Source organism: Vulpes lagopus, chromosome X (genome assembly GCF_018345385.1).
Source record: "Vulpes lagopus strain Blue_001 chromosome X, ASM1834538v1, whole genome shotgun sequence".
Classification (NCBI taxonomy): Eukaryota; Metazoa; Chordata; class Mammalia; order Carnivora; family Canidae; genus Vulpes; species Vulpes lagopus.
This window is the reverse complement of record NC_054848.1, coordinates 50,258,128-50,284,013: the sequence shown is the minus strand read 5'-3', so window position 1 is coordinate 50,284,013 and position 25,886 is coordinate 50,258,128. Positions and strand designations below refer to the sequence as shown.

The 25,886-nt window shown below is 41.3% G+C and overlaps 1 protein-coding gene across 1 annotated transcript in view; it reads right to left on the bottom strand.

The window, feature by feature from the left end:
* Positions 1–5,497: 5,497 nt before the first annotated feature.
* MSN (moesin) overlaps positions 5,498–25,886 on the bottom strand; it is a 73,469-nt gene continuing 53,080 nt past the window's right edge. The window contains exons 3-13 of the mRNA XM_041741269.1: positions 22,042–22,137; positions 19,289–19,563; positions 17,771–17,854; positions 16,932–17,078; positions 15,612–15,708; positions 13,621–13,784; positions 10,312–10,442; positions 9,893–10,053; positions 8,526–8,618; positions 7,951–8,175; positions 5,498–7,394 (exon numbers count right to left, since the gene is read on the bottom strand). Coding sequence (XP_041597203.1) covers positions 7,230–7,394; positions 7,951–8,175; positions 8,526–8,618; positions 9,893–10,053; positions 10,312–10,442; positions 13,621–13,784; positions 15,612–15,708; positions 16,932–17,078; positions 17,771–17,854; positions 19,289–19,563; positions 22,042–22,137 — 1,638 coding nt within the window. The 3' untranslated portion in view covers positions 5,498–7,229. The remainder of the gene's footprint in view (positions 7,395–7,950; positions 8,176–8,525; positions 8,619–9,892; positions 10,054–10,311; positions 10,443–13,620; positions 13,785–15,611; positions 15,709–16,931; positions 17,079–17,770; positions 17,855–19,288; positions 19,564–22,041; positions 22,138–25,886) is intronic.

The following is a 25,886-nucleotide window of genomic DNA, read 5'->3' as shown; positions in this document are numbered from 1 at the left end:
TTTTCTCAAGGTAGGAGCACAGAGAAGAGAAACCTAGGGGATATATCAGAAAATAAACAGCAAGGGGAGGGAGCCTTTGTAAATTGGCTCCAGGAAAGTGATAGAACTCTGAAGCTCAAAATTGGAACCTATAGAAAGCTGCTCCTGTGAGAGACTTCCCTACCTGAAAGGTACTCAGCAGTGAAGTGGGACAGAATTGCAGGTGGGGGAGTGGGATGTCAATATTCCTGGAGGCACAGAAAGAACAGGGATGCCTGAGCCAGAGGAGTTCCCAAGAATTGGAGCAGGGAAATGGGTTTAGGTCGGTGAGCCCAGAAGGAGGCTCAGCTTGTTTTGCCATAAAGGGCAAACTACATCCAAATCAGGTGACTGCTCATTGTGTGGGGTCCCTGAAAAGGACTGGAATAAAGCAACCCTCCACCTTTCTCTGGGAGAGATGGAGTAGGTGTGCACTCGACTGTGTAAACAGTCTCCATGCCAGGGCTCTGTAATGCACAGAAATGGAGTGACCCTCCACTTCCTCTGGGAGGGGTAGAGTGGATGCATGAAGGAGTGGGCAAAGGCTTTATCTGCCTTAGCCCTACAGATCACACAAATCCGTGTCTCTGCCTGTCCCTGGGGAGGATTTGAGTAGTTGGGCACCATAGAGTTTGGCACAGAGTTTGGCACACACCAGGATCTCTCAGTTCCAGGGCTGGAGACTGGGGTGCAGCCATTTTTATGCTCACCCTCTAAAGAAGCAGGGAAAGCCTCCAGGGAACAAAAGCCTCACACAGCAAACAGCTTACATTGAGCTGGCACCTCCACCCAGGAACAGACACCTGAGAATCAGCGCAACAGGCCTCTCCCCCAGAAGACTAGCTGGAAGAATAGGTGAACAACAAGTTTGCTGACCAAACAGGACTGGAAAAATCCAGGGTTAGGGGAAAATAGTATATAGAACTTGAAGGGTTTTTTTAAATGGTTTATCTTTCAGTTTAAAAATTTCAAAGTTTTCTTTCTTCTCATTTCGACTAGTATCTTATTTTATTAACTCTTTGTTTCTAAGTCTTTTTATTTTTTATTTATTTATTTTTTTAAATAAATTTATTTTTTATTGGTGTTCAATTTGTCAACATACAGAATAACACCCAGTGCTCATCCGTCAAGTGTCTAAGTCTTTTTAAACTTTCATATGTTACAATTACATGTTATAGATATAGTCTTCATTTTTGGCTTCCTATCAGTGTATTCAATTTTATTTTTGTATATATGTTTGCTTTATTTATAATTTTGGAATTTAGAATCTTTTAACAGAGACCAAAATATCCTCAGGAACAAGTGGATCACCTTGCTTTGTACATTCTGTGAGACTATATTCTTTTCACTCCCCCATTTTGCCCCCCCATTTAAAATTTCTCTCTTCTCTCTCTCTCCCTCTCTCTCTCTCTTTCTCCCCTTTCCTTTGTCTTTTTTCTTTTATTCTCTAGTTTCTGACCTCTTTGGAATTGTCTAGTGTATATTTTGCAGAATACTACCAAACCAAATTCAACAATACATTTAAAAATCAGTCACACACACACACAAAAAAATCAATCACCATGATCAAGTGGGACTTACTCCTGCTATGTAAGGGTGGTTAAATATTCATTAATCAATCGACATTATACAGCACATAAATAAGAGAAAGGATAAAAACCATATGATTTTTTGAATAGATACAGTAAAAGCATTTGACAAAGTACAACATCCATTCATGATAAAAACTCTCAACAAAGTAGGTTTAAAGGGAATATACCTCAATATAATAAAGATTGTTATATTAAGAACCCACAGCTAAATCATACTCAATGGGGAGAACCTGAGAGCTTTCACCCTAAGGTCAGGAATAAAACAAGGATGTCCGTTCTCACCACCTTTAGGTAACACAGTACTGGAAGTCTTAACCACAACAATTAGACAACAAAAAGAAATAAAAGGCATCCAAACCACTAAGGACAAAGTAAAAATCACTATTTTCAGATGACACAACACTATGTAGAAAACCCAAAAGACTCCACCAAAAAAATGCTAGTACTGATAAACACACTCAGTAAAGTCACAGCACACAAAATCAATGTGCAGAAATCTTTTTTAAAGAGATTTTTATTAATTTATTCATGAGAGACACACACACAGAGAGAGAGAGAGAGGCAGAGACACAGGCAGAGGGAGAAGCAGGCTCCATGCAGGGAGCCCAATGTGGGACTCTATCCCGGGACTCCAGGATCTCGCCCTGGGCCAAAGGTGGGCGTTAAACTGCTAAACTGCTGAGCCACCCAGGGATCCCCCAATGTGCAGAAATCTGCTGCATTTCTATATACTAATAATGAGGCAGCAAAAACAGAAATTGAGAACAATTCCATTTACAATTGCACCAAATAAATAAGACACCTAGGAAACCTAACCAAAGAGGTGAAAGAACTGTAGTCTGAAAACTATAAAACACTGATGAAAGAAATTGAAGATGACATAAAGAAATGAAAAACATTCCATGCTCATGGATTGGAAGTATAAGTATTGTTAAAATGTCCATACTACCCAAAGTGATCTATACATGTAATGCAATCCCTATCAAAATACTAATAGCATTTTTCACAGAATTAGTACAAACAATCCTAACATATGTATGGAACCACAAAAGATCCTGGGTTGCAAAAGCAATTTGTAAGAATAAAAGCAAAGCTGGATGTATCATAATTCCAGATTTCAAGATATATTACACAGCTGTAGTAATCAAAATAGTATGGTATTGGCACAAACATAGACACATATATCAATGGAACCGGAAAGAAAACCCAGAAAAGAACCCACAACTATATGGCCAATCAATCTTTTAGAAAGCAGAAAAGAATATCCAGTGGGCAAAAGACAGTCTCTTCAAGAAATGTTGCTGGGAAAACTTGGCAGCTACATGCAAAAGAATGAAACTGGACCACTTTCTTACACCATACACAAAAATAAATTCAAAGCGGACTAAAGACCTAAATCTGAGAACTGAAACCATAAACATTCCAGAAGAAAGGACAGGGAGTAATGTCTCTGACACTGGCCATAACAATTTTTTTCTAGATATGTCTTCTGAGGTTAGGAAAATAAAAGCAAAAATTAACTCTTGGAGCTATATCAAAATAAAAAGCTTCTGCACAGTGAAGGAAACAATCCACAAAACTAAAGGCAACCTACTGTATGGGAGAAGATATTTGCAAATGACATATCTGATAAAGGATTAGTAGCCAAAATATATAAAGGACTTATATAAATCAATACCCAAAAAACAAATAATCCAATTAAAAATTGAGCACAAGAAATGAACAGACATTTCTCCAAAGAAGATAACCAGATCACCAACAGACATATGAAATGAAGCTTAACATCATTCATCCTGAGGGAAATGGAAATCTAAACTACAATGAGATATCACCTCATATTTGTCAGAATCGCTAAAATAAAAAACTCAAGAAACAACAAATATTGGCAAAGATGTAGAGAAGATGGAACCCTCTTGCACTGTTGGTGAGAATGTGAACTGGTGAAGCCACTGTGGAAAACATTATGGAGGTTCCTAAAAAGTTAAAAATAGAACCACCCTATGATCCAGCAATGGCACTACTGGGTATCTATCCCCCCCAAAATGCAAGGACACTGATACAAAGGGATACTTGCACCCCTATGTTTATAGCAGCATTATTTGCAATAGTCAAATTATGGAAGTAGCCCAAGTGTCCATCGACAGATGAATGGATAAAGAAGTGATGTGATACACACACACACACACACACACACACACACACACACACAGAGGAATATTATTCAGCCAGAACAAAAAATGGAATCTTACCATTTGCAATGACATGGATAGAGCTAGGGAATATAATGCTAAGTAAGTCGGTCAGAGAAAGACAAATGCCATGTGATTTCACTCGTGTGGAATTTAATAAAATAAGCAAAGGAAAAAAAAGGAGAGAGGGGCCAACCAAGAAACAGACTCTTAGCTATAGAGAATATATTAATGGTTACCAGAGAGGAGGTAGATGGGGGAGATGGGTGAAACGGGGAATGAGCACTGGGAGATGTATGCAATTGTTGAATCATTGTATTGTATACCTGAAACTAATATAACACTATATGTTAACTATACTGCAGTCAAAATAAAATTTAAAAAATTTTAAAAAGTGTTAAAAAATAGTATGTCTTCAGAGTAGTGGTTCCCAAGTCTGTCTACACATTGAAATCATCAAATATACTGATGCCTATATCCCACTACTACAGACTGCAATTTGATCTGAGCATGTGGTCTATGCTTTTCAATCTTTAATATTCCAATGTGCAGGGACATCTGGGTGGCTCAGCGGTTGAGCATCTGCCTTTGGCTCAGGGTGTGATCCCGGGATCAAGTTCCATGTCGAACTCCCTGCATGGAGCCTGCTTCTCCCTCTGCCTGTGTCTCTGCCTCTCTCTCTCTCTCTTTCTCTGTGTGTGTTTCTCATGAATATGTAAATAAAATCTTTAAAAATAAGAAAACTTTATTATAAAAAATCAAATAAAATTCCACTGTGCAGACAAGTTCAGGTGTTCTGGCTCAAAGGTTTGTTGTGAAGGATTTAAAGCTCACAGAATACATAGTTTGCTTTTTCCTGCAAGTGTTGATTCACCAAGAAGGAGACTGGTAAGTAAGATAATGTGCCAGGTTCAAGACAGCCTAGTAATTATCCGGGTCTCAGTTTCCTCATCTGTAAAACTGGCATAACCCCATTTAGGTTTCAAAACTGATGTGTTTTGTAAGCCATAAGGAACTTCCCGACAGCTTTTTTACATATATATATATATATATATATATATATATATATATATATATATACACACACACACACACAATCTCTCTCTCTCTCTCTCTCTCTCTCTCTCTCTCTCTCTCTCTCTCTCACACACACACACACACACACACACACACACACACACACTCTATCCTCACTTCACACTCCACTCCCCTTTTACAACAGGGCTCAAGGTAATCTTTCTTTCTGACCTTCACTGGTACTGCAATAAGTAACAGTAGTAGGAAGTTGGCAAGCCTGGAGGACCTCCCGAGAAGAAGAAAGGACAGAGCCTAACTATCCCAGGAGGAGTCTAGAGATACAAACCATCCCTCACAAACAACTCTAAAGTCCCAAGTGCAAGCGAGCCACAGAGCATCACATGGTCAATGCAAGGCCCACCTACACTAGAACAGTTGGCCTGGAGCTGTGGAAAGAGCATAAGTGATTAAGACAGTTCTGTGCCCTCGGGTAGTTATTCTTCTTTTTCACGTCCATTGTCCCCTTTTTAAAATGAGGATAGTTATATGCATTCTCCATAGGGCTGAAATGAGGATGAAATGAGACCAAGGATTGGAAGGTGGTCTACAGAATGGAAATTACAGTGAAGTATATTATAGCCACCCACTGATACCACACACACAAAAAAATCAAGTCACAGAGAAGTCTTCCTAAATTTTATTGGCACTGAAATAGAACATGGGTTGAGCATAAACCTCTCCAAAAACAATTTTTTTAAACCCCAAAGATACACACACACAAAAAAAAAAAACCTGAATACAAAATCTAACCTTTATCCCCAGCCTCCCTGTGGATGTGTTATTGTCCTTAAGGCAGCTAGATTGCCCCACAATTCCAGGTTTGAATTTAGCCAGTATAGGGCATATCACCAAGATAGCATCAATATAATTCACAGCAATGCACATAAGACTCCCCTAGGTCAGGCGGGATGGAGTCAGGGAGGAATCGAAGTCAAGGGCTCTGGGCTAGGGGCACTGCATAGAGGGACAGTATGAACTTTAGGGACTGAACTCTGGGGAGAAGAGAAAATAAAAAGAACAACAAAACCAAATACTAAGTACTTTAAGAATGGACTATATGACCTATGGTGACAGGTGACATCACTAATACTGAAAGTTTATTACAATAATGTTTCTGGCAAAATATTCTTTTAAAATATAGTATATGCTTCCCAGGTATGGGGTGGTAAGGAAATGAGGCCAAAATGATCCTGCCTCAAAACTATTATCGTCTAAGAGTACATTAGCAAGAAACACAGAAATAATTATTGAATTAGATGCCACTAGAATATATAATTCTGGTAGAGAATAAAAGAGCACACATGAAATAGAGAGGAGGAGGTTACTCCTGTGTTGAGAGAAAGAGGTTAAAGTGTAGAAGGGATCAGGTCAAAGTCTCCAATAGCTCTCTGAAGCCTAATGTGAACATTTCCCCTCTTTGGCAAGAGTCCTGGATAGGGCTGGCTAGGTTTTTGGGTAACCATCCCTACCACTCTAGCTGGGGGTAATTGGGAACTAGAATGCAGAGGGGCAGATCCCAAGAAGGGAAGAACCCGGAGTAATAGTAAGGGATACCTTTGCTCATAGAGTTCACTTGAAACAAGCCTAGGTTCCCATAAGGCATCGGGGAGGATCTTCTAACCAGTCTTGCCTGAATAGAATGGCCAATAAGTTTCTAAGATGTTGCTGAAGTCTCTTGAAGGTACTGTCTCCTCCCATCTCACTGTGAGGAGAAACTGAATTCCTGAACTCAGGGACAAGACTTCTAAGAATTGAGTTTGTAACAGGTCCAAACTGGGAGGTATAGGGAAGAATGACTGAACATCTCTTTAGCTTCCAATCATTATAAAGCCTACATAACTCTAGAAGAAATGGACATTGGAAGGTCTAATCCTAGGTCAATTGACATCCTAGAGTATATACCTAGGGCCCTGCCTCCTTCCCTAAACCTTGTGCTATTCCAATTGTGCAAATCACAGGACCCTGAAAAGAAAGGCAGTTACAAGGCAGGGATGAGGGCTAGTTTTCAATCTATACCATGCTTCGGTTCTAGAGAACAGTAAATGTGGGGGTATTTCCCCAATCAAGTGGGAAGTGCCTCTGAGCAAGGGAAGTGGTCTCTTCTAAGTAAGCTAGATTAAAATGTGACAGAGGGGGAGGAGAGGGCCCAATTGGCACCATAGTGAGCCATTTATTTGCCCAAGGAAGTGAGGGAGGGATGAGGGGCTAGGTTTGGTCCCATAGTGGCACTGAATGCTTGGCATGACTCCAGGGCTGCTCTAGTTAGTGGCTTCAGCACAGTGTGAGCTAGCAAGAGTACAGGAGTGTGGGGGCAAGGGAGAAGGGAGGGGAGTCCCTAGAGGCTGGGTGAGCATTACATGGACTCAAACTCATCAATACGCTGCTTGGTATTGCCCTGCCGGATCTGACGCAGGGTCTTGTATTTGTCTCGGCCAAGTCGCATGTTCTCAGCATGGATCATATCATTGGCAGTCTTCTTGGACTCATCACGGGCATTGGCCAGTTCTGAAGTAAGGGCCTGTGAGAGTGTAAGGGGTATGAGGTGTTAATGGCTTGCTCTTGCTTTCCCTCCCCCTATTTAACCAGATTCAATCTCTCTCTCTCTCTCTCTCTCTCTCTCTCTCTCTCTCTCTCTCTACACATAGACACACACACACACACACACACACGCACACACTCCTTCACTCCTCTCTTTCTACACAAAAACATACACATTTTTGAGGGCCATTTTTAGCTCTGTTGTGACTGCAGTGAGGGAAAAGAATAAAACAAAATCTCCACAAACTTAGGGGACCAATTGATTGGTGGTAAGTATTCTCTGAGAGTAGAAAAATGTATCAAAGATTCAGCTAGAAATTGGGTCAGGGTATTTTCTGAGTACAAGAGGTAAATGGAGCATGGGGCAAAAAAACAAAAGTAAGAGGTAGCCCAAGGTCTGATGAATAAGTGATGGATGTCTATCCTTAAAACTCTTGTTAGAAAAAGGCTCCAACTCCCATACTCCATTGAGACAGACTAACCTAACCCCCATGACAAGGCATGGTATCTTTGAGCCTTTGCCCCTGCTGGGATACCTTCAGGTGCTTCTGCACACGTTCATTCTTCTCTGCCTCGGTGGTACGTTCCTCCTCACTGCGGTCCTTGGCCATGGCATCAGCCCGCAGGTCAGCACTGGCCTCTGCTCCATTCTCATCCTGCTCATCTTGCTCATTCTCAGCCGGCTCAGCTACATGAGGTGTACTCATAGCAGTCTTCAGCTCAGCACGGGTCTTCTCCAAGTCTTCTTGTACCATCTGAGCCTGTCCAGTAACAGAGGGCAAAAGAACCAGCAGTCAGATCAGGCTAACTTATAGCATCCTACATGTGCATAGAATGGCCCAGCAGGAGGCAGGCACCAGGTAGACCAAGTCATTTTGTCTGCCTTTAATTTCTGCATCTGTACAATAGGAGCGATTTACCAACTTCCCAGGTGCACTAGAGTATTCTGGGAAGTATGTGAGAAAGCCTCAGGCTCCTTCTCCCATGCTAACCTGCTGTCAAGGAAGGATGGAAGGAGTAAGGATCTCAAATCTGAGGAATCTAAGGAATCAAAACCTATGCATGTGGGACCCTTTCAAATAATGCTTTTCCTCTGGGCATTGTGTCTCACCTTCTGCTGCCATTCCACAGCCTCACTTTCCTTTTTCTGTCGGGCCATCTCCAGCTGGGAGATTCGAGCTGTCAACTCTGCCATTTCCAAGGCCTATGGATAAATTGGAAGGTTGTGATATCTGAGCCTTCTGGTCCTCAGGACCCAGGTTATCTTCAACCCCAGTTCCCCTGGAGAAACTGCTGTTCCACTTGCAAACCATCCTGGAAGCCCTTTTACCACACCTCCTCCAGGAAGCCTGGTGGACCACTCTGATTCCCAGATCTACTATTTCTCATCAACTCCAAAATATTTCCTTATAAGTCACAGATCTGCACCTAAACAGACCACCTGAACACAAACACATCATCTATTTCTTCCTCATCTCTCTATCTTTCTTTCTCTCTATCCCTCCCTCCCCCTCTCTTTCTCTCTCACATGCACTACTGCCCACTGCATATTTAGGGCCTCTGTAAAGCTATGGAGATCACCATGTCACTGCCTAAAGTGCCAGACTCTTTCCTGTTTTCCTAGAATGCTCAGGGGGCTCCACTAAGACTCCTCCCAGGACAAGTATAAGAAAGGCACTGTAGTGTCACAAGGGAATCTAAACAAGGGAAAAGCTTATGCACATCCTCACACCTTTGACATATCTCCTAGAGGAAGCTTCCCCCTGGTAATTAGGTCTTAGTTCCTACACTCAGACTCCAAACAGTAGAGGAGAAGAGCATATATCAAGGAATTTGGACATAGGTTATAATTTTTGAGTCAAAAGAGTAAGTAAAGATGAAAGTAAAGATGTTCACCTTCCTCCCCTGAAAAATACATAGACACAGTCTAAAAATGCATAATTGCATATGCTTTTAGAGAACAAAGCCTTCAAAGAGAGGCAAAAATGGGTTCTCATCCTACTCAGCCACATTGTGTGATCTTTAACAAGTATCTTAAACCTTCTTGAGCTCTAATTTCCTAATCTGGGCATAATATCCCACATAGCTTAATACCATAGGGTTATTAGGAGAGGAAATAAGAAAGTAAGGGAAAAGGAAAAGTTGCTAGCATAGCTTGTAACACAGAGTAGGTAGTCAATTAAATATAAGTCCCTTTGCTTTTTTCCTTCTTCCCTTTCCATTGTCAGGTCATCAGCTTGGATCCCCAAGGGCTAAGAAAGTAGAAAAAAAAATAAGGGTTGGGGAAGACTGTTTGCATCCCTTTCTGGGCCACACCAGTGACTTTATAGCTTACTTCTGAATAAGTTAACTGCTGTGGGCCTGTGGACTGGTACCCTGCTGGAAGAAGCCAGCCCTGCAGGCAGGGGTAACTGAATAGGCAGACAGACAGGGGAGAAAATTCATGTACCACAATCCTGGCCCATTTATTAGTTTTACCAGCTGTTCCTGAGTCTTCCTCTGATCCCGGGAGGCCTGCAACAGGGCTTCTTTGGCCTCTTCAGCTTCTTGACGTTCCTTGGCCAATTTTTCAGCCTCGCTCTGGGCACGCTTCCGCTCCTGTTCGAGCTCTAGAGCCCTGCGGGTCTGTTCTTCCAGTTCTGAAAAGAGAAGAAGTGGGAAATGTGGTGAAACATACAGACATGGAAGGAACACCTAGTTTCCTTCCTAGAAATGCTGTACCCAGGGCACAGCCGGCAGAAAGTTCTGGGCACTTATCCTCTTGCCCCATCTTTCATCAGTCTGTAGCCACATATGGATTATATAGCCTGAGTCTGCAGCTCAGGCAGAAGGGTCTCCAACTTGTAGTGAGGCTCTTGGAAAGCCAAGTCTCCAAGGTGACTGACTCTAAGCCTCACCATGCTGAGCCTTCTTAGTCTGTTCCTCAATCTGCTTCAGCCTCTCCATCAGTTCCTCCTTTTCCCGTTCAATCTTCTCCTTCTCCTTTTCTGCCATCTCACGTTTCTTCTTCTCATTTTCCAGCAAAGCACTAAGAAAAAAGAAAGGATGGAATAAGTCACATGAAAAGGCCCTAAGGCTCCCTGGCCCTGGATCCTCAGCTCATACCCATCCAATGCACTTTTGTGAATTGGGACCACATTCCCTTATCTCTACATCCTGTTCTCACATCATAGTCCCATGTGCATCAGTATACCCTGTCAGTTTGTCCCAGAGTCAGGAGATCCAACCTGGACTCCCAGCTCTACTACTCTACTCTCTACTACTAACCAGTGGATGACCCTAGCTATGTCATTTCTTTGCTCTTGTTCTCAGTACCTCTATCTGTAAAATGACCTAATGAGTCCTGCCCTGTCTACCTCATAGTTATAGGGAGTCAGGTTTTGACTTTGTGCTGGGATACTTTGCTTCAAGTCCACTGATCTCTATGGCTAGGGTATCAGTCCTTAGGCCTAATTCTGCAGGCCCTCTGAAGCCCAGCTCTAAGCTCTTTTTCTTCCCAGAATTTGTTGCAAATCTAGAACAAGTATTCACTTTTTCTTGCCCCAAAACTTCTTCCAGGAAGTTGCTTTCTCACCCTAGCCTAGGTATCTTTCTTTATCTGTGCCCTTAGAATATTTGGCCTATCCTTCTCTCCATCCCTCCTCTTTATTATTTTTCTCCACAGCACTTCTTACCATCTCATATATATCTATTATTTGCTTACTTTTTCTGCTTCATCCCACTAAAATGTCAGCTTCCTGAGGATAGAGATTTTTGTCTGTTTTATTTTTCACTGCTCAATAAATATTTGATTGAAAAATGACACAGCATTTATACCTTGAACAGTATGTATATATTGTTTCTCTTTCTTCTACCAGATTGTGAGGTCCTTGATGGTAGAAAGATCCTGCCAGATCCAGCTCTGTAAGCTGCCCTCAATCTCAGTAATTTTTTTCTGAATAAATAAGAAGTCTGGTGTCTAACCTCTCAAACAAGGACTCTTTTTCTAGCCTACTAGATTAGAAGCCTCCCAAGGCTCCAAACTCTTTATGACAGAGTACCTACTAAACCTTAACGTGCATAGTAATCACATGGGATCTTATTTTTTAAATAACTTATTGAGGCAAAATTCACATTATAGTAACCATTAGAAAGCAAAAAAAAAAAAATTGGTGGCATTTAGTACATTTTCAATGTTGTACACTCACCACCTCTATCTAGTTCCAAAACATTTTCATCAACGCAAAGCAAAATCGCATAGCCATGAGTTTCTTCCTATCTCTCCTTCCCATAGCCCCTAATAACCATCAACCTACATTCTGCCTTTACAGATTTATTTATTTTGGATATTTCATATAAATGGAATCATATGGTATGTGAAATTTTGTGTCTGGTTTCTCTAACTTAGCATAATATTATAGAGGTTCATTCACATTGTAATATATATCAGTATTTCATTCCTTTTCATGGCTGAATAATATTCCATTGTATGGCTATATAATGCTTATTCATTCATTTGTTGGACATTTGGGCTGTTTCTACCTCTGACTATTATAAATAGCACTGCTGTGAATACTTGTGTATATGTACTGTTTCAAATTATTTTGAATATCTACCTAGGAGTGGAATTGTGGGATCACATAGTAATTCTATGTTTAACTTTTTTGAGAAACCACCAAACTATTTTCCATAGTAGCTGAAACATTTCCACCAGCAATTTACATGAGTTCCAATTTCTCCATGTCCTTAATAACAGCTATTATTTTCTATATTTATTTATTATATCCATGTTAGTGAGTTATCAAGCTGTACCTCACTGTAGTTTTGATTTGCATTTCCCTAATGACTAAGGAGGTTTTCACATGCCTGTGGCCATTTGCATTCCTTCTTTGGAGAACTGATCACCTAGGATCTTAAGATACAGATTCTGAATCAGTAGGTCTGGAGTAGGGTGTCAGATTCTGCCTTTCTAATAAGTTCCCCAGTTGATGTTACTGTTGCTGAGCCTTTCAGTAGCAAGGAGATTATAGAGCATAGGGGCTTCATAAGGAAAATTCTGGTGGTTCTACTGAATTCCACTCAAAAATCCCTACAGAGTCCATGTTTAAATTTGCACAGAGCTTTCTGCTAATGCCACTACACTGGTCAGACAGCCCAGAGCAACTCAGAATCTGTTTAGAAGAGCAATGGCATGAGGGTCAGAGAAAATCTGGAACTATGAAACACTCCTCCCTCCTGTGAGCCTCTGAAATCCTAGGCTTCTAATACCTGCTTCCTGGGGAAGGGGGAATGCCTGAGACTTTTTTTTTATAAATTTATTTTTTATCGGTGTTCAATTTGCCAACATATAGAATAATACCCAGTGCTCATCCCATCAAGTGCCCACCTCAGTGCCCGTCACCCAGTCACCCCCACCCCCCGCCCACCTCCCTTTCTACTACCCCTAGTTCGTTTCCCAGAGTTAGGAGTCTCTCACGTTCTGTCTCCCTTTCTGATATTTCCCACTCATTTTTTCTCCTTTCCCCTTTATTCCCTGTCACTATTTTTTATATTCCCCAAATGAATGAGAACATATAATGTTGGTCCTTCTCTGATTGACTTATTTCACTCAGCATAATACCCTCCAGTTCCATCCACATCGAAGCAAATGGTGGGTATTTGTCATTTCTAGTGGTTGAGTAATATTCCATTGTATACATAAACCACATCTTCTTTATCCATTCGTCTTTCGGTGGACACCGAGGTTCCTTCCACAGTTTGGCTATTGTGGACATTGCTGCTATAAACATCGGGGTGCAGGTGTTCCGGCGTTTCATTGCATCTGTATCTTTGGGGTAAATGCCCAGCAGTGCAATTGCCGGGTCGTAGGGCAGGTCTATTTTTAACTCTTTGAGGAACCTCCACACAGTTTTCCAGAGTGGCTGCACCAGTTCACATTCCACCAACAGTGCAAGAGGGTTCCCCTTTTCCACATCCTCTCCAACATTTGTTGTTTCCTGTCTTGTTAATTTCCCCCATTCTCACTGGTGTGAGGAGGTATCTCATTGTGATTTTCATTTGTATTTCCCTGATATGCCTGAGACTTAATGGAGGAGGTGTCATCCCTTTACAGCTCTCTCTCTCTCCCCATCCCAGGATGGCTTCATGTCTTTCCTTATCAATATTGACAGTTTTGAGAACCTTCTTTGCCCCAGCTCCAGCCTCCACTCCAGTTCCACAGAACCTACCGTTCCATCTGTTTCTGGTGCTTCTCCTCCCGGGCCTGTGCCTTCATCTGCTGAACCTCAATGGTGTCAGGCTTGCGGCGGCGCATGTATAGTTCATGGTTCCCCATGCACAGAGCCAATATACGCTTGTTAATCCGCAGCCGGGGAGCATAGAAGACAAAGTCCTGATGGGAAACAATCAAAATAAGTTTGGACTGACAGATGAAGGTGATCTTCTACCTTTTGAAAGTATTGGAAGGGTTATTTAGCCCAATTTTCCCATGTTACAGATAGGAAGATTAATTATCAGAGTGGTGAAGTGACTTGTCCAAGATAACAAAGTAGACTACTAGCAAATCGAGGACTAGAACCCAGGCTTCTTGACACTGAAACTAGTGCTCTTTCCGACAAACCACAATTTCTTTCAACCTTTGCTTATGAAAGCATTGCATCCTAAAATATCCCCAATCTAATTGAAAGACAGGAACTGAATCTATCTGCTAACTAGGGATCCTGCTAAATCTCAGAGGCCCAATAATCCCTGCAAAATACACTGATGAGTGCAGTATGGAGGGCTGGATTGTTTCTGTAATCTCATAAAAGCATATCCTAGACAAAAGCCCCATAAATCATTTTTTGGAATAAGGCAAGTTGTAAATATATACATAAATCTGAACATTGATTGTCCTGGTTGTCGTTTTCTAAATAAACCCTCAATCTCAGCTGGCTTTGTTACCTACCTTTTCCCAAAACTTGAATACAGCAGCAGTTTAAGAAAAAAGTAAAACCGCACACACACACACACACACACACACACACACACACACACAGAGAAAATCCAGTGAGTCTCAGTTTTTCACTACAAATTCTACTGGACCAAGGTTACCAACTAATGGTCTAACTACCAGTTCCTCTGCCACTGAACCCAAACTACTACTGTTTCATATAGCTTAGTGTGCAGTAGAAGGAGCACGGGCCCTAGAGGTCAAATAACCTATGTATAAACCCCAGATTTACCATTTTTAGCTGTGTCATCTTGGGCAAATCACTAAATCTCTTTGGGAATTTTTGTTTTTGTTTTTGTTTTTCAAATTCAATTAGTTTCAGATGTAGTGTTCAATCATTTATCAGTTGCATATAACACTCAGTGGTCATCACATCATGTGCACTACTTAATGCCTATCACTCTATCTCTTTGAACATTAATTTTCTCAGTTATAAAATAGATATGCTACTACCTACCTGGCAATGTTGTTGAGGGTTAAACACAGTAACATATATAAAGTGCCTAGCAGCAGAAGTTCAGAGACCTTAGGGCTGGAGAAAAATGTTGAGGCCTCATGAGAAGGCTCTGTCTCGGCATGGCCTTTGACCTTTGTTAGACATAAGGTACATCAAAAGAGGAGACCCTTTTCTGTTTTCTATCCTACTTTCAATCACCAGCTTTCCAGTCTTATCAGCTACAGGCAGCTGAGTAGGTGAAAAGTATGGTGAGCATGTTAGAAGAATGACTGGACCCAAAGCCCTTTTTTGTTGTTGGGTTGCTCTGGAAATAAGTCTTGAGAGTACAGTAGCAAAGTTATACCAAAAAGAAAGTTTGGAAGATCATCTTTGGATCTGGACTCCTGACCTTGTCTTTTCTTCACAATTAAAAATAAATTAAGTACATATACGGTTTCACTTTCTGGAGCCTAGATGCTTTAAAAAATAAGATGCACTCTTTGTTTCCACTCCAGAGCGTAAGGACAGCAGAAGACAGTGGCTAAGGGGCAGCATTTAGACTGCCTGTGGCTCTCCCTCATCTATGCTTTTCCTAACACACAGGTCGCAGGATGCCTTCTGGTCATGTATTGTCATCAATGCTCCCTTCCAGTGCCAATCTCCTTTTGGGCCTCCTATTCCCACCCCCCTCCACAAAAAAAAATGAGAGAAACATACAATGACATGATTTCTCCTAACAGTATCCAGGTCTTGGCAAGTACCTGTCTTGGCCAGGAGGAGGAATCACTTACCGGGGCTTTTTTGTCAATGGGCTTGATGACAAATTTCTTGTCATTGAAAGAAATATTTCTGATTTCACTCCAGGGAAAGCCTATCTTGGGAGTCAGTCTGTAGAGAACAAGAACATCAGGACAAAGGAAAGACAAGAAGGACATAGAGGGCTGGTGGTTTGCCCTCTGCACCCCCAACTTCTTCCTTAAGGAGGAAGATTCATTGTCAGCTCAGCCAGTGTTAATCACCAGGTCAGTTGCCAGCATTGAGGGTGCAAAATGGATCTCCTGATACCACAACCAACCTATTATTCCCTGTCCCAAACTCTAAGGTTTGTTTTATTGTATTTTTTGTTGCGGCATGGACCTTGTAAAAATCTCTCACAAGAATCTCTAGCCCTATTTTACTGGGACTCTCTACCCAAGGTTTTAACAGTTGGGAAGAATGTAAACAATGAGCTCCAAGATTAATGAGTTACATGGAACTTGGGATGCCTAGGTGGCTCAGCGGTTGAGTGTCTGCCTCTGACTCCGGGCGTGATCCTGGAATTCCGGGATCAAGTCCCACATTGGGCTCCTGCAGAGAGCCTGCTTCTTCCTCTGCCTATGTCTCTGCCTCTCTCTGTGTGTCTCTCATGAATAAATAAATAAATCTTTTAAAAAAAGAAGTTACATGAAACAATCATTTATTACATCCAACCTCACCAGACAAAGGGAAAAAGAGCAGACAAAGGGAAAAAAATAAGCAAGTGAGATAAGTCTGTAGCAAGAGGTAATATTGGCCAAAAGGCATATAATCATCCTATAGGAGTAGGATTAATTACAAATCCTGACAGGATGGGTACTAAGCTAATGCTGTCCAATGGAAATATAATGAATGGCACACATGTAATTTTAAATTTTCTAGTAGCCACATGAAAATAAGTAAAAAGAAACAGGTAGGAGTAACTATAAGAACACTTCATTTAACCCAGTATATCCAAAAGTCTGTAATTTGAACATGTAAATTAATATTTAAAAAATATTGAGATATTCATCATTCTGTTTTTCACACTAAGTCTTCAAAGCCTTGTGTATAGTTTACACTTACAGTATATCTCAATTAAAGAGTAGCCACATTTCAAGAGTTTAATAGCCACATGTAGCCAGCAACTACCATACTGGATAGTGCAAGTCTAGTCAATGCAAGATTTAGAGGTCTGGAAGGTTGTGCAATCAGTTGGGCTGATCCAGGTAGAAACAGGTGGGACCCAGGTGGGACCCAGGAGGTAGAGTCCTACTTCATGATGAACCCTAGATGTCAGAATAGTCCAAATTAACTAAGAGAACTCTGAGCTATACCTGTCATTCTGCTCGTAGATGTTGAGACCTAGGGCATCCACCCCCAGCCACAGCTCTGAGCCTTTCTTGTTCTTGATGCTGAAGTAGTTCACACCATACATCTCCAGGTCCTGGGCAATCTTCAGATACTCTAGAACAGCATCTTCCCTAAATAACAGATTTCAGGTGGGGTGGGGAGAGGGGACTGTTATAGAGTGGAACCTGTGAATCAGACCCAGGGAGATAGCCTATCTGCCCTGCACTTCTGAAAAGAACTTTGCAATTGCGGGGGAGTGGGGGGAAGGGGGAAAAAGGTGAGATGATGGAAAATAGAGCACAACCTAACTTTTGTCAAATAAAACGTGCTGACAGGAGCCTAAGATCTGAGGTTTTCAAGGGGAATAAGGGTGGGCTGACTCTTGGTAGCCTCTGGTATGTTAGCTGCAATGAAACCTCTTATGTTCTTAGCAGAGCCCAAATGGTGTGGTGATGTTAAAATAAAATTTGTTCCCCAACTAGACAGTGCCCAATTGATCTGCCATGATTATAGGGCTCCTTCCTCATTTCTTTCTTGGGGAGGAGTTCCTGGTACTCCAGAAGCTCTCTAGGGATCCTGAGGTCCCTCCTGCTTCTTTATGGTAAAAACTATTTAGGCTATCAGTTGCCATCATTCAAAAATATATAACTATATAATGATCCTTAATTTGCCTTCTATCTCTAATTTCCCCTATAATTGCATTCCTATCCCTTTCTCTCCAACATCCTCCAATGCCCCCAGTCCTTTGCCTCTTTCCCCCAGAACCTATTCTTATTCTCCCTGCAAAAGCAGTAGAACCCAGTGTTGCTAGGGTAATATTTACCTGAGCATGCCTCGGTGCTCCTCATGCCACACCTGGATCCGCTCTTCCCACTGGTCCTTGTTGAGTTTATGCTGCTCTAGGACCCTGGAAAGACAATAGATAGTAGTTTCAAGCACAAAACCCCAAATGCAGGAGTAAAGGGAAGCCCACTAAGCACTCTGAGGGATTGAGGCAAAGAAGATATAGAGTCAACCCACTGAAGTCATACTGGAAGTAGACTGAAATTATAGCAGGAGGTATTAAGTAGACATAGGGAGTTGCCTGAGAGGTAGGAGAGATACAAGAATGGGTAGAAAATAAAGACAATGGAAACACCTTCCTTTGTAGTTTTAACCAGAAAATCCAATAATATGCTGTGGTTTCCAAGTAAGGCAGTAATATATCAGGAGTCTATGCTGACCTGAGGAGCTAAGAGTAGAGATGGGCTTCACAGAGGAGGTGTGACACTCTCTCCCAGATCCTTGTGGGACCAATAGTTTGTGTTTATGAAAAAATTGCTCAGGGATGAGATTACAGCCAGTTACTACAGAACAGAGAACTGAGTCCAAATGGCTTTAGAAGAAACTAGCAGGCTCAAGTTCCCAGATCTACTAGATCATAAACAAGACTTGTTTTAAATATGCCATCTCAGACATCAAAGCAGACTCAGAGAGAGTCTTAGGGCACAGCCATTATCCCTTCAGGTAAGTTGTGCATATGCCACAGCTCCAATGGGACTGAGGCTCCCAGAATAACTTTTCCTTCCATCCAAAAGCTTATAAAAATGGCCACTAGATGCTGTAGGGAAAAACCCAGAGTTAAAAATTCAAGAGACTAGGGTTCCAGGTCTCGCACCTCAAATGAGCTGTGAGAGATCTGGCAGCTCAGAGTGAGCACCTTGATCTCTTTCCTTAGCCAGGAAATAAGATATGTCTGTCTTATTCATTTTGTGTATTGTTGTGATGCTAAAACAAAAAATAATGAGTGTTTGAAAGCTTTCAGCTTTGAAATTTATAAAAGCAGAAAGCTCTGTACACTCTTTATTGGTATTTAAAGACTGTTGGAGCTCCCTCATATCCCTGGCTTGGGTATTTCTCCCTTCCTCCTGTGAACCTCTGATATAAGAGGTCTAAATTAGTGAAAAGGATTGAAAAATGGAACCAGGGTAGGAAGAGTCAATCTGTCTCTGGTAATCTGTATAAGCACCTGCTTCCAGAGTAACACAATTCTGTAATTAGGCCAAAGTAGAGAGGGAAAAAAGCCCTTTGAGAGTCAGAGAAACAACAGGGTATGGTGCCATATGCAGATATGTCTCTCTTATACAAACTGCCCCCAAATTTTGAGGTTAGGTTTAAGAAAGCTCCTCTTTGAGGGCTCTCCCAACACCATAAATTAGCAAAGGAAAAACCAGTATTCATAAAATGGTCTTCAGACAGACACTAGTAGAAAGGAACAGATATGGCAGTCCCTGTATAATAAGGCTTGGTCAGCCACAGACCTCCTCCTTGCCAGAGCAGATGACTAAAGGCACCAGCTTACCTCTGTGGCAGCAACTTGTCTCCAGCCAAGTAGCCAGACTTGTGGACTTCCTTATTAAAGTCGCCATACTTAGACTGGACAGCATAGGAGGCCAGCAGCACAGCAGTTTCAGGTGGGCAGTAAATCTCATCACTGAGAATGCCCTCCTTTACTTGCAGGAAGAATAGGCGCTGTGTGATGTCCTGGATCAATTCCTCAGATACATCCTCAGGGTAGAACTTGGCCCGGAACTTGAAGAGCAGGGGGCTTTCCTTTCGTACATCCTGGGCAGTCACCTGAGAGAAACAAGCGGTTATGGGGTTTCAAAAAATAGAGTTTGGTTGTAGGGTGGGGAGAGACACTGAAAGGTCATCAATTTGGCTAATCCCAAAGAGCCAGTGGCAACTGTTCTGGTAATTCAGAAAAGAGATACATTGCTTTCACTGGGAACCCAATCCCATGTCTATAATTGCTTCCTCTTGGGGATTCCTTCCTGAAATGACCTTATACCCAGTGATGGTCATAAGCCTTCAAGGCACCACTATCTGACAATATGCCAAATGCCCCTAAATTTTGAGGTTAGGCTTAAGAAAACTCTTCTTTAAAGGCTCCTCCAACACCATAAATTAGCAAAGTAAAAACTGGTATGTATCATTGGGGCCTGGGAATTGGCTAGACGAAAACAAACTAGGCTGTTTTTTAAAGCCTAAAATTGGCTCTTAACAGCTCCACATTTGTCCAGAAAAAAAGTCTCCACTCTTCAGGAAAATCAGACTTTGCCAGAAGGTGAGGCACTTATCCCTAGACACAATCAGAAACATAAGCCACAAGACATTGGAAACCTCCAAGGATAAAGTTAGGAAGTTTGAGAATACTGAGATGGAGGAACATGACCATGTTCCTTCAGTAAGACTTCTTGGAGGTGAAGAGCCTGAATATGCCTATACTCAAATCATCTCATTTGGAGTTCAACTGAGATAGAATATCAAGAAAGAATGGGTTAAATAGGCGATGGGTATTAAGGAGAGCACTTGTGATGAGCACCAGATGTTGTATGTAAGCAATGAATCACTAAGTTCTATACCTGCTAATAATATTGCACTCTATGTTAACTAGCTACAATTGAAATAAGAAGTTGAAGAAAAAAATATGTATGTTAATAAACTTATGTGTAGGTGCCTATGGGAGAAAGAAAATCAAGAAAGAGAGAAGCAGGGGACGTCTGGGTAGCTCAGTGGTTTAACATCTGCTTCAACTCAGGGTGTGATTCCAGGGTCCTGGAATCGAGCCCCCATTGGGCTCCCCACAGGGAGCCTGATTCTCCCTCTGTCTGTGTCTCTGCCTTTCTCTCTGTGTCTCTCATGGATGAATAAGTTAAATATCTTAAGAAAAAAGAAAAGCCAGGAGCCGCCGCCGCCGAAATGTGTGGGAAATATCAGAAAGGGAGACAGAACATAAAGACTCCTAACTCTGGGAAATGAAATAGGGGTGGTGGAAGGGGAGGAGGGCGGGGGGTGGGAGTGAATGGGTGACGGGCACTGAGGGGGACACTTGACGGGATGAGCACTGGGTGTTATTCTGTATGTTGGTAAATTGAACACCAATAAAAAATTAATTTATTAAAAAAATAAAAATAAAAAAATAAAAAGCTTCTATAGCTCAAGAGTAAAATATTAACTCAAAAATAGGCCAAAGACGGGGGCACCTGGGTGGCTCAGTTAGTTAAGTGTCCACCTCTTGATTTCATCTCAGTTCTTAATCTCAGGATCATGAGCTGAGGCTCCACAATGAACTCTATGCTGGGCATGGAGGCTACTTTAAAAAAAAAAAAAGCAAACATTTGAACAGACACTTCACAAAGGAAAAACTATAAATGGCATATATACAAATGAAAAGTATGCTCAACATCATTGTCATCAGGAAAATGCAAATTTAAACCTCCAGATACTCCTACTACCCACTAGAATAGCTAAAATTAAAAAGAGAAACCATATCAAGTGTTGGCAAGGATGTAAAACAACTGGAAACCTCATATTGTGTTGGTAGAAATAAAAAAGAATACAGCACTTTGGAAAAATTCAGCAATTTCTTATACAGTTAAATATTCACATACTATATGACCCAGAAATCCCCTAGGTATTTACACAAGAAGAATGAGAACCTAGGTCTATACAAAGACTTCCTGCAAGTGTTCATAACTTGCTCATGATAACTTTTATTCATAATAACTCAAAACTGACACAATCTGTAAGTCCATCAAAAAAAGTGGTAAATTGTGCTACATCCCTACAACAGAAAATGACTGTTTTAGAAAAGAACAAAATATTGACATAAAAAAGATCAAGAGGAGAGGACTGACTACAAAAGGCTGGTGGGGAGTTCAATGGACATGTTCTATGTCTTGACTGTGGGGCAATTGTGTGGGTGCATATGTTCAACAAAATTTATTAAACTGTACACTTAAAAAAAAAAGAAAAGAAAATCCATTAATGACTATGGTATAAAACAAGCCGAAGTTTAAGACAGAGCTCCCAGGAGAAAGTGAAGGCTCTCTTCCTCCTGGACACTGGCCGTTCTCAGTGTTAGAAGTCCAAATGGAAACAGGGTAGGAGCTCTGCCTTAGCTGGGTCCTCTGCTCTTATTCTGATCTAGTGGTCAATAGACCACCCGGTGAAAAACACAGCCCTGGATTTGCCAGCTAGCACATATTACTCCCTTGAATAAGATATGATGGAGGAATGAATTCCAAATCCAACAATGAGGTAAGCAGTTACCTTCTTATTGAGTTTCAGCCAAGTGGAGAAGTTTTTAGTGTCCTGGTATTGCAGACCAAAGAACCAAACTTCCCTCAGGCCAATAGTTTTCACCACCTAGAAAAGAAAACAAACAAACAAACAAACAAACAGCCAATGACTGAATGCCTACTTTGTGTCAGGCATAGAGGACACAAAAGTTAAACTGACATGATCCCGGATTTTAAAGGACATAAGGTGTCCAGGGTCTGACAAAGAAATACACTTGGGCAGCAGTCAAATGATATCAGCATCTCTCTACACAAAATACTTTTGCTGAGGTAGGAAACAGATCCATCACTTAGGGCCACTACCACACACCAATAACTATATTCACTATCCCCTTTGATTTTCACAATAGTTCTGTGATACATTTACAATTAGGCCCATTTTATTGATAATGAAAGTAAGATTCTGAGAAGTGGAGGTTCAGTTAGTGAATAGCAGAGGCAGGTCTGTTTGACTCCAAACCCATTCAAATCCAGTGTTTTCTGCCAATTCTTCCCTCTATTATGCCAGGTGCCTTTCTACTCCAGGATGAATTACAGGCTGGAAGTAGAGATTATTAGTTTAACTCCTATATCTTCTATGTTGCTCCTTTATCTTAGCAACTAGGAATATGCCCATACTCTTCTGAGTCCCATTTACAATGCCCCAAGAAAGAATGTTTGGGGAGACATAGCAGGCACTGTGGTATCTATATAATCCAAAGATGTGCTATGTCTGGGTGCTAATATGCTTCTTTCCAGCCCTGATTAGAGGCTAGTTGTGATTCCCCTTACTCACACAGGTTGAAAGTGGAAAAGAGAGTGTAGAAACAGGGTGAGTATCTCAGTAGCTAAGTGGCCCCTGGTGTTCTCGGCCTCTTAGTTAAGCAGTGGTAGGAAAGGGAGGCCAGCCAGGAGATGGGGTTTGTTTTCTAGTCCCTGACATTAGTATATGGTTCTGGCTGACAGCTGAACCCTAGCATGCCTACCACTGGAGATGGAGGCAATAAAGCTGACCCACATTCTAATGATGTTATGCTGACAGTCTTCTTTTTTATTTTTCTTGAGGGGTGGGCAGGGGAGGTAGAAGAGTGAGGTGAAGGAATTTACCTGGAGATAGAAATAGGAAAGAAGAACCCAATATTGCTAATTTCCTTCCTTGTGAATAAATCATATCTCCTCTCAACACACACACACACACACACACACACACACACCTCCACTATATCCACAAAGTTCCTACTATGCACCCAAAGCCAGACCCCATAGTCACTCCTAAGGCTTACAATCTAGAGCTTCAGAGGTCCCAAGGAATAAGTAGCTCAAAACTATTCAGCATCTATTATATACCAGGTAATAAACACTGAACAACCCTGAGATATCTATTCTCTATTTTACAAATGAAGAAACAAAAGTTTGAGGCAACTTGCCTAGAAGACATGAATAGACACTTTTCCATCCAGATGGCTAACAGATACATGAAAAGATGCTCAACATCAGTCATCATTAGGAAAATACAAATATATAATAAAAATAGTGAAAGGGAATAAAGGGGAAAGGAGAAAAAAGGAGTGGGAAATATCAGAAAGGGAGACAGAACATGAAAGACTCCTAACTCTGGGAAATGAACCAGGGGTGGTGGAAGGGGTGGTGGAAAGGAAGGTGGGGGTGGGGGTGATTGGGTGACAGGCACTGAGGTGGGCACTTGATGGGATGAGCACTGGGTGTTATTCTGTATGTTGGTAAATTGAACACCAATAAAAAATAAATTTATTATTAAAAAAATTCTATATGTTGACAAATTGAACACAAATAAAAAAATAAATTTATGGGCAGCCCCCGTGGCGCAGCGGTTTGGTGCCGCCTGCAGCCTGGGGTGTGATCCTGGAGACCCGGGATCGAGTCCCACGTCGGGCTCCCTGCATGGAGCCTGCTTCTCCCTCTCCCTGTGTCTCTGCCTCTCTCTGTGTGTCTATGAATAAATTAATAAAAAAAATAAATTTATATAATAAAAAATAAATAAAAATAAATAAAATGAAAAGTAAAAAGAAGGGAAAATACAAATCAAAACCACAATGAGACACCCCTTCACACCTGTCAGAATGGCTAAAATTAACAACACAAGAAACAACAGGTCTTGGCAAGGATGTGGAGAAAGGGGAATCCTCTAGCACTGTTGGTGGGAATGTAATGCAAACTGATGCAGTCACTCTGGAGAACAGTACGGAGGTTCCTCAAAACGTTAAAAATAGAACCATGCTATGATCCAGCAATTGCACTACTAGGTATTTACCCAAAGTATAAAATTATACTATATGTTGGCAAACTGAATCAAAATTAAATAATTCAGATTCAAAGAGGTACATGTACCCTGTTTATTTATTTTTTATTTTTAAGATGTTATTTATTTATTCATGAGAGACAGAGAGATAGATAGAGATAGAGATAGAGATAGATAGAGATAGAGATAGATAGAGATAGAGAGAGAGAGAGAGAGAGAGAGGCAGAGACACAGGCAGAGGGAGAAGCAGGCTCCATGCAGGGAGCCTGACATGGGACTCGATCCGGGGTCTCCAGGATCACACCCTAGGCTGAAGGCAGGCGCTAAACTGCTGAGCCACCAGGGCTGTCCAGTACCCTGCTTATAGCAGCATTACCAACAATAGGCAAACTATGGAGAGAGCCCAAATGTCCATGAAATGATGAATGGATAAAGAACATGTGGGATATATATATATATATAGGAATTTTACTCAGCCAACAAAAAGAATGAAATCTTGCCACTTGCAATGATGTCCATGGAGCTAGAATATATTATGCTAAGCGAAATTAGTCAACCAGAGAAGGACAAATGGCATATGATTCACTCATATGTAGAATTTAAGAAACATATGGGAAGGGGGAAAGAAAAGGAGAGAGGGAAACAAACCACAAGAGACTCTTAACAATAGAGAACAAACTCAGGGTTGATGGAGGGATGTGGGTGGGTAATGACCTATGATGGGTGATGGATATTAAAGAAGGCACTTGTTGTGATGAGCACTGGGTGTTTTATGTAAGTGATGAATCATTGAATTCTACCCCTGAAACCAATATTTCACTGTATGTCAACTAGAATTTAAATATATATTTTTAATTGCACACCCCTAAAAAGAGGCAACGTACCTAAAACCATAGAGACTAGACTAGAATCCTGATGTGTATGATTTCAAAACCTGTACCCTTTCTTTTATAGAATGCCCTCTTTTAATTCCAAGGATTCATATGAGCTTAGGAACCCTGGAGTTCCCAAGTAACTAACTTCTTTATCTCTCTTCTGCCCACATATCCCAGCCAGGTAATGAACTTTGATCATTTCTGGCTTTCCACTAGGCTCAGTCAACAACCACTTTGGGGAGAAGCCATATCCCCAAATCCTCAACCTTTATTGCCCCTAGGGCATGCATGATGGTCACCCTCCCTTTCATAGCTTAACTCTGGTATCAGGAAACCTGAGTGAAAGTCTCCCTTCTGTCTCTAATTTGCTATGTGATCTTAAGGCAACACATTTCCCTCTCTGGGCCTTAGCTTCCACATCTATCCAGCTTTCCCATCTACTAAAATGGTGTGACTTAGGGCCTCTTTATTCCTTCACATTTATTCCACTAATTAGGTTATTTGTAAATGACTAAGAAATAAAAAAAAAGAAATAGATTCCCATTTCCCACCTACCTCTTGCTGACTTGAGTAACTAGGAACATGATTAGAAAAGAGAAGTTGTCCACATCCTCTCCAACATTTGTTGTTTCCTGTCTTGTTAATTTTCCTCATTCTCAGTGGTGTGAGGTGGTTTTAATCTCA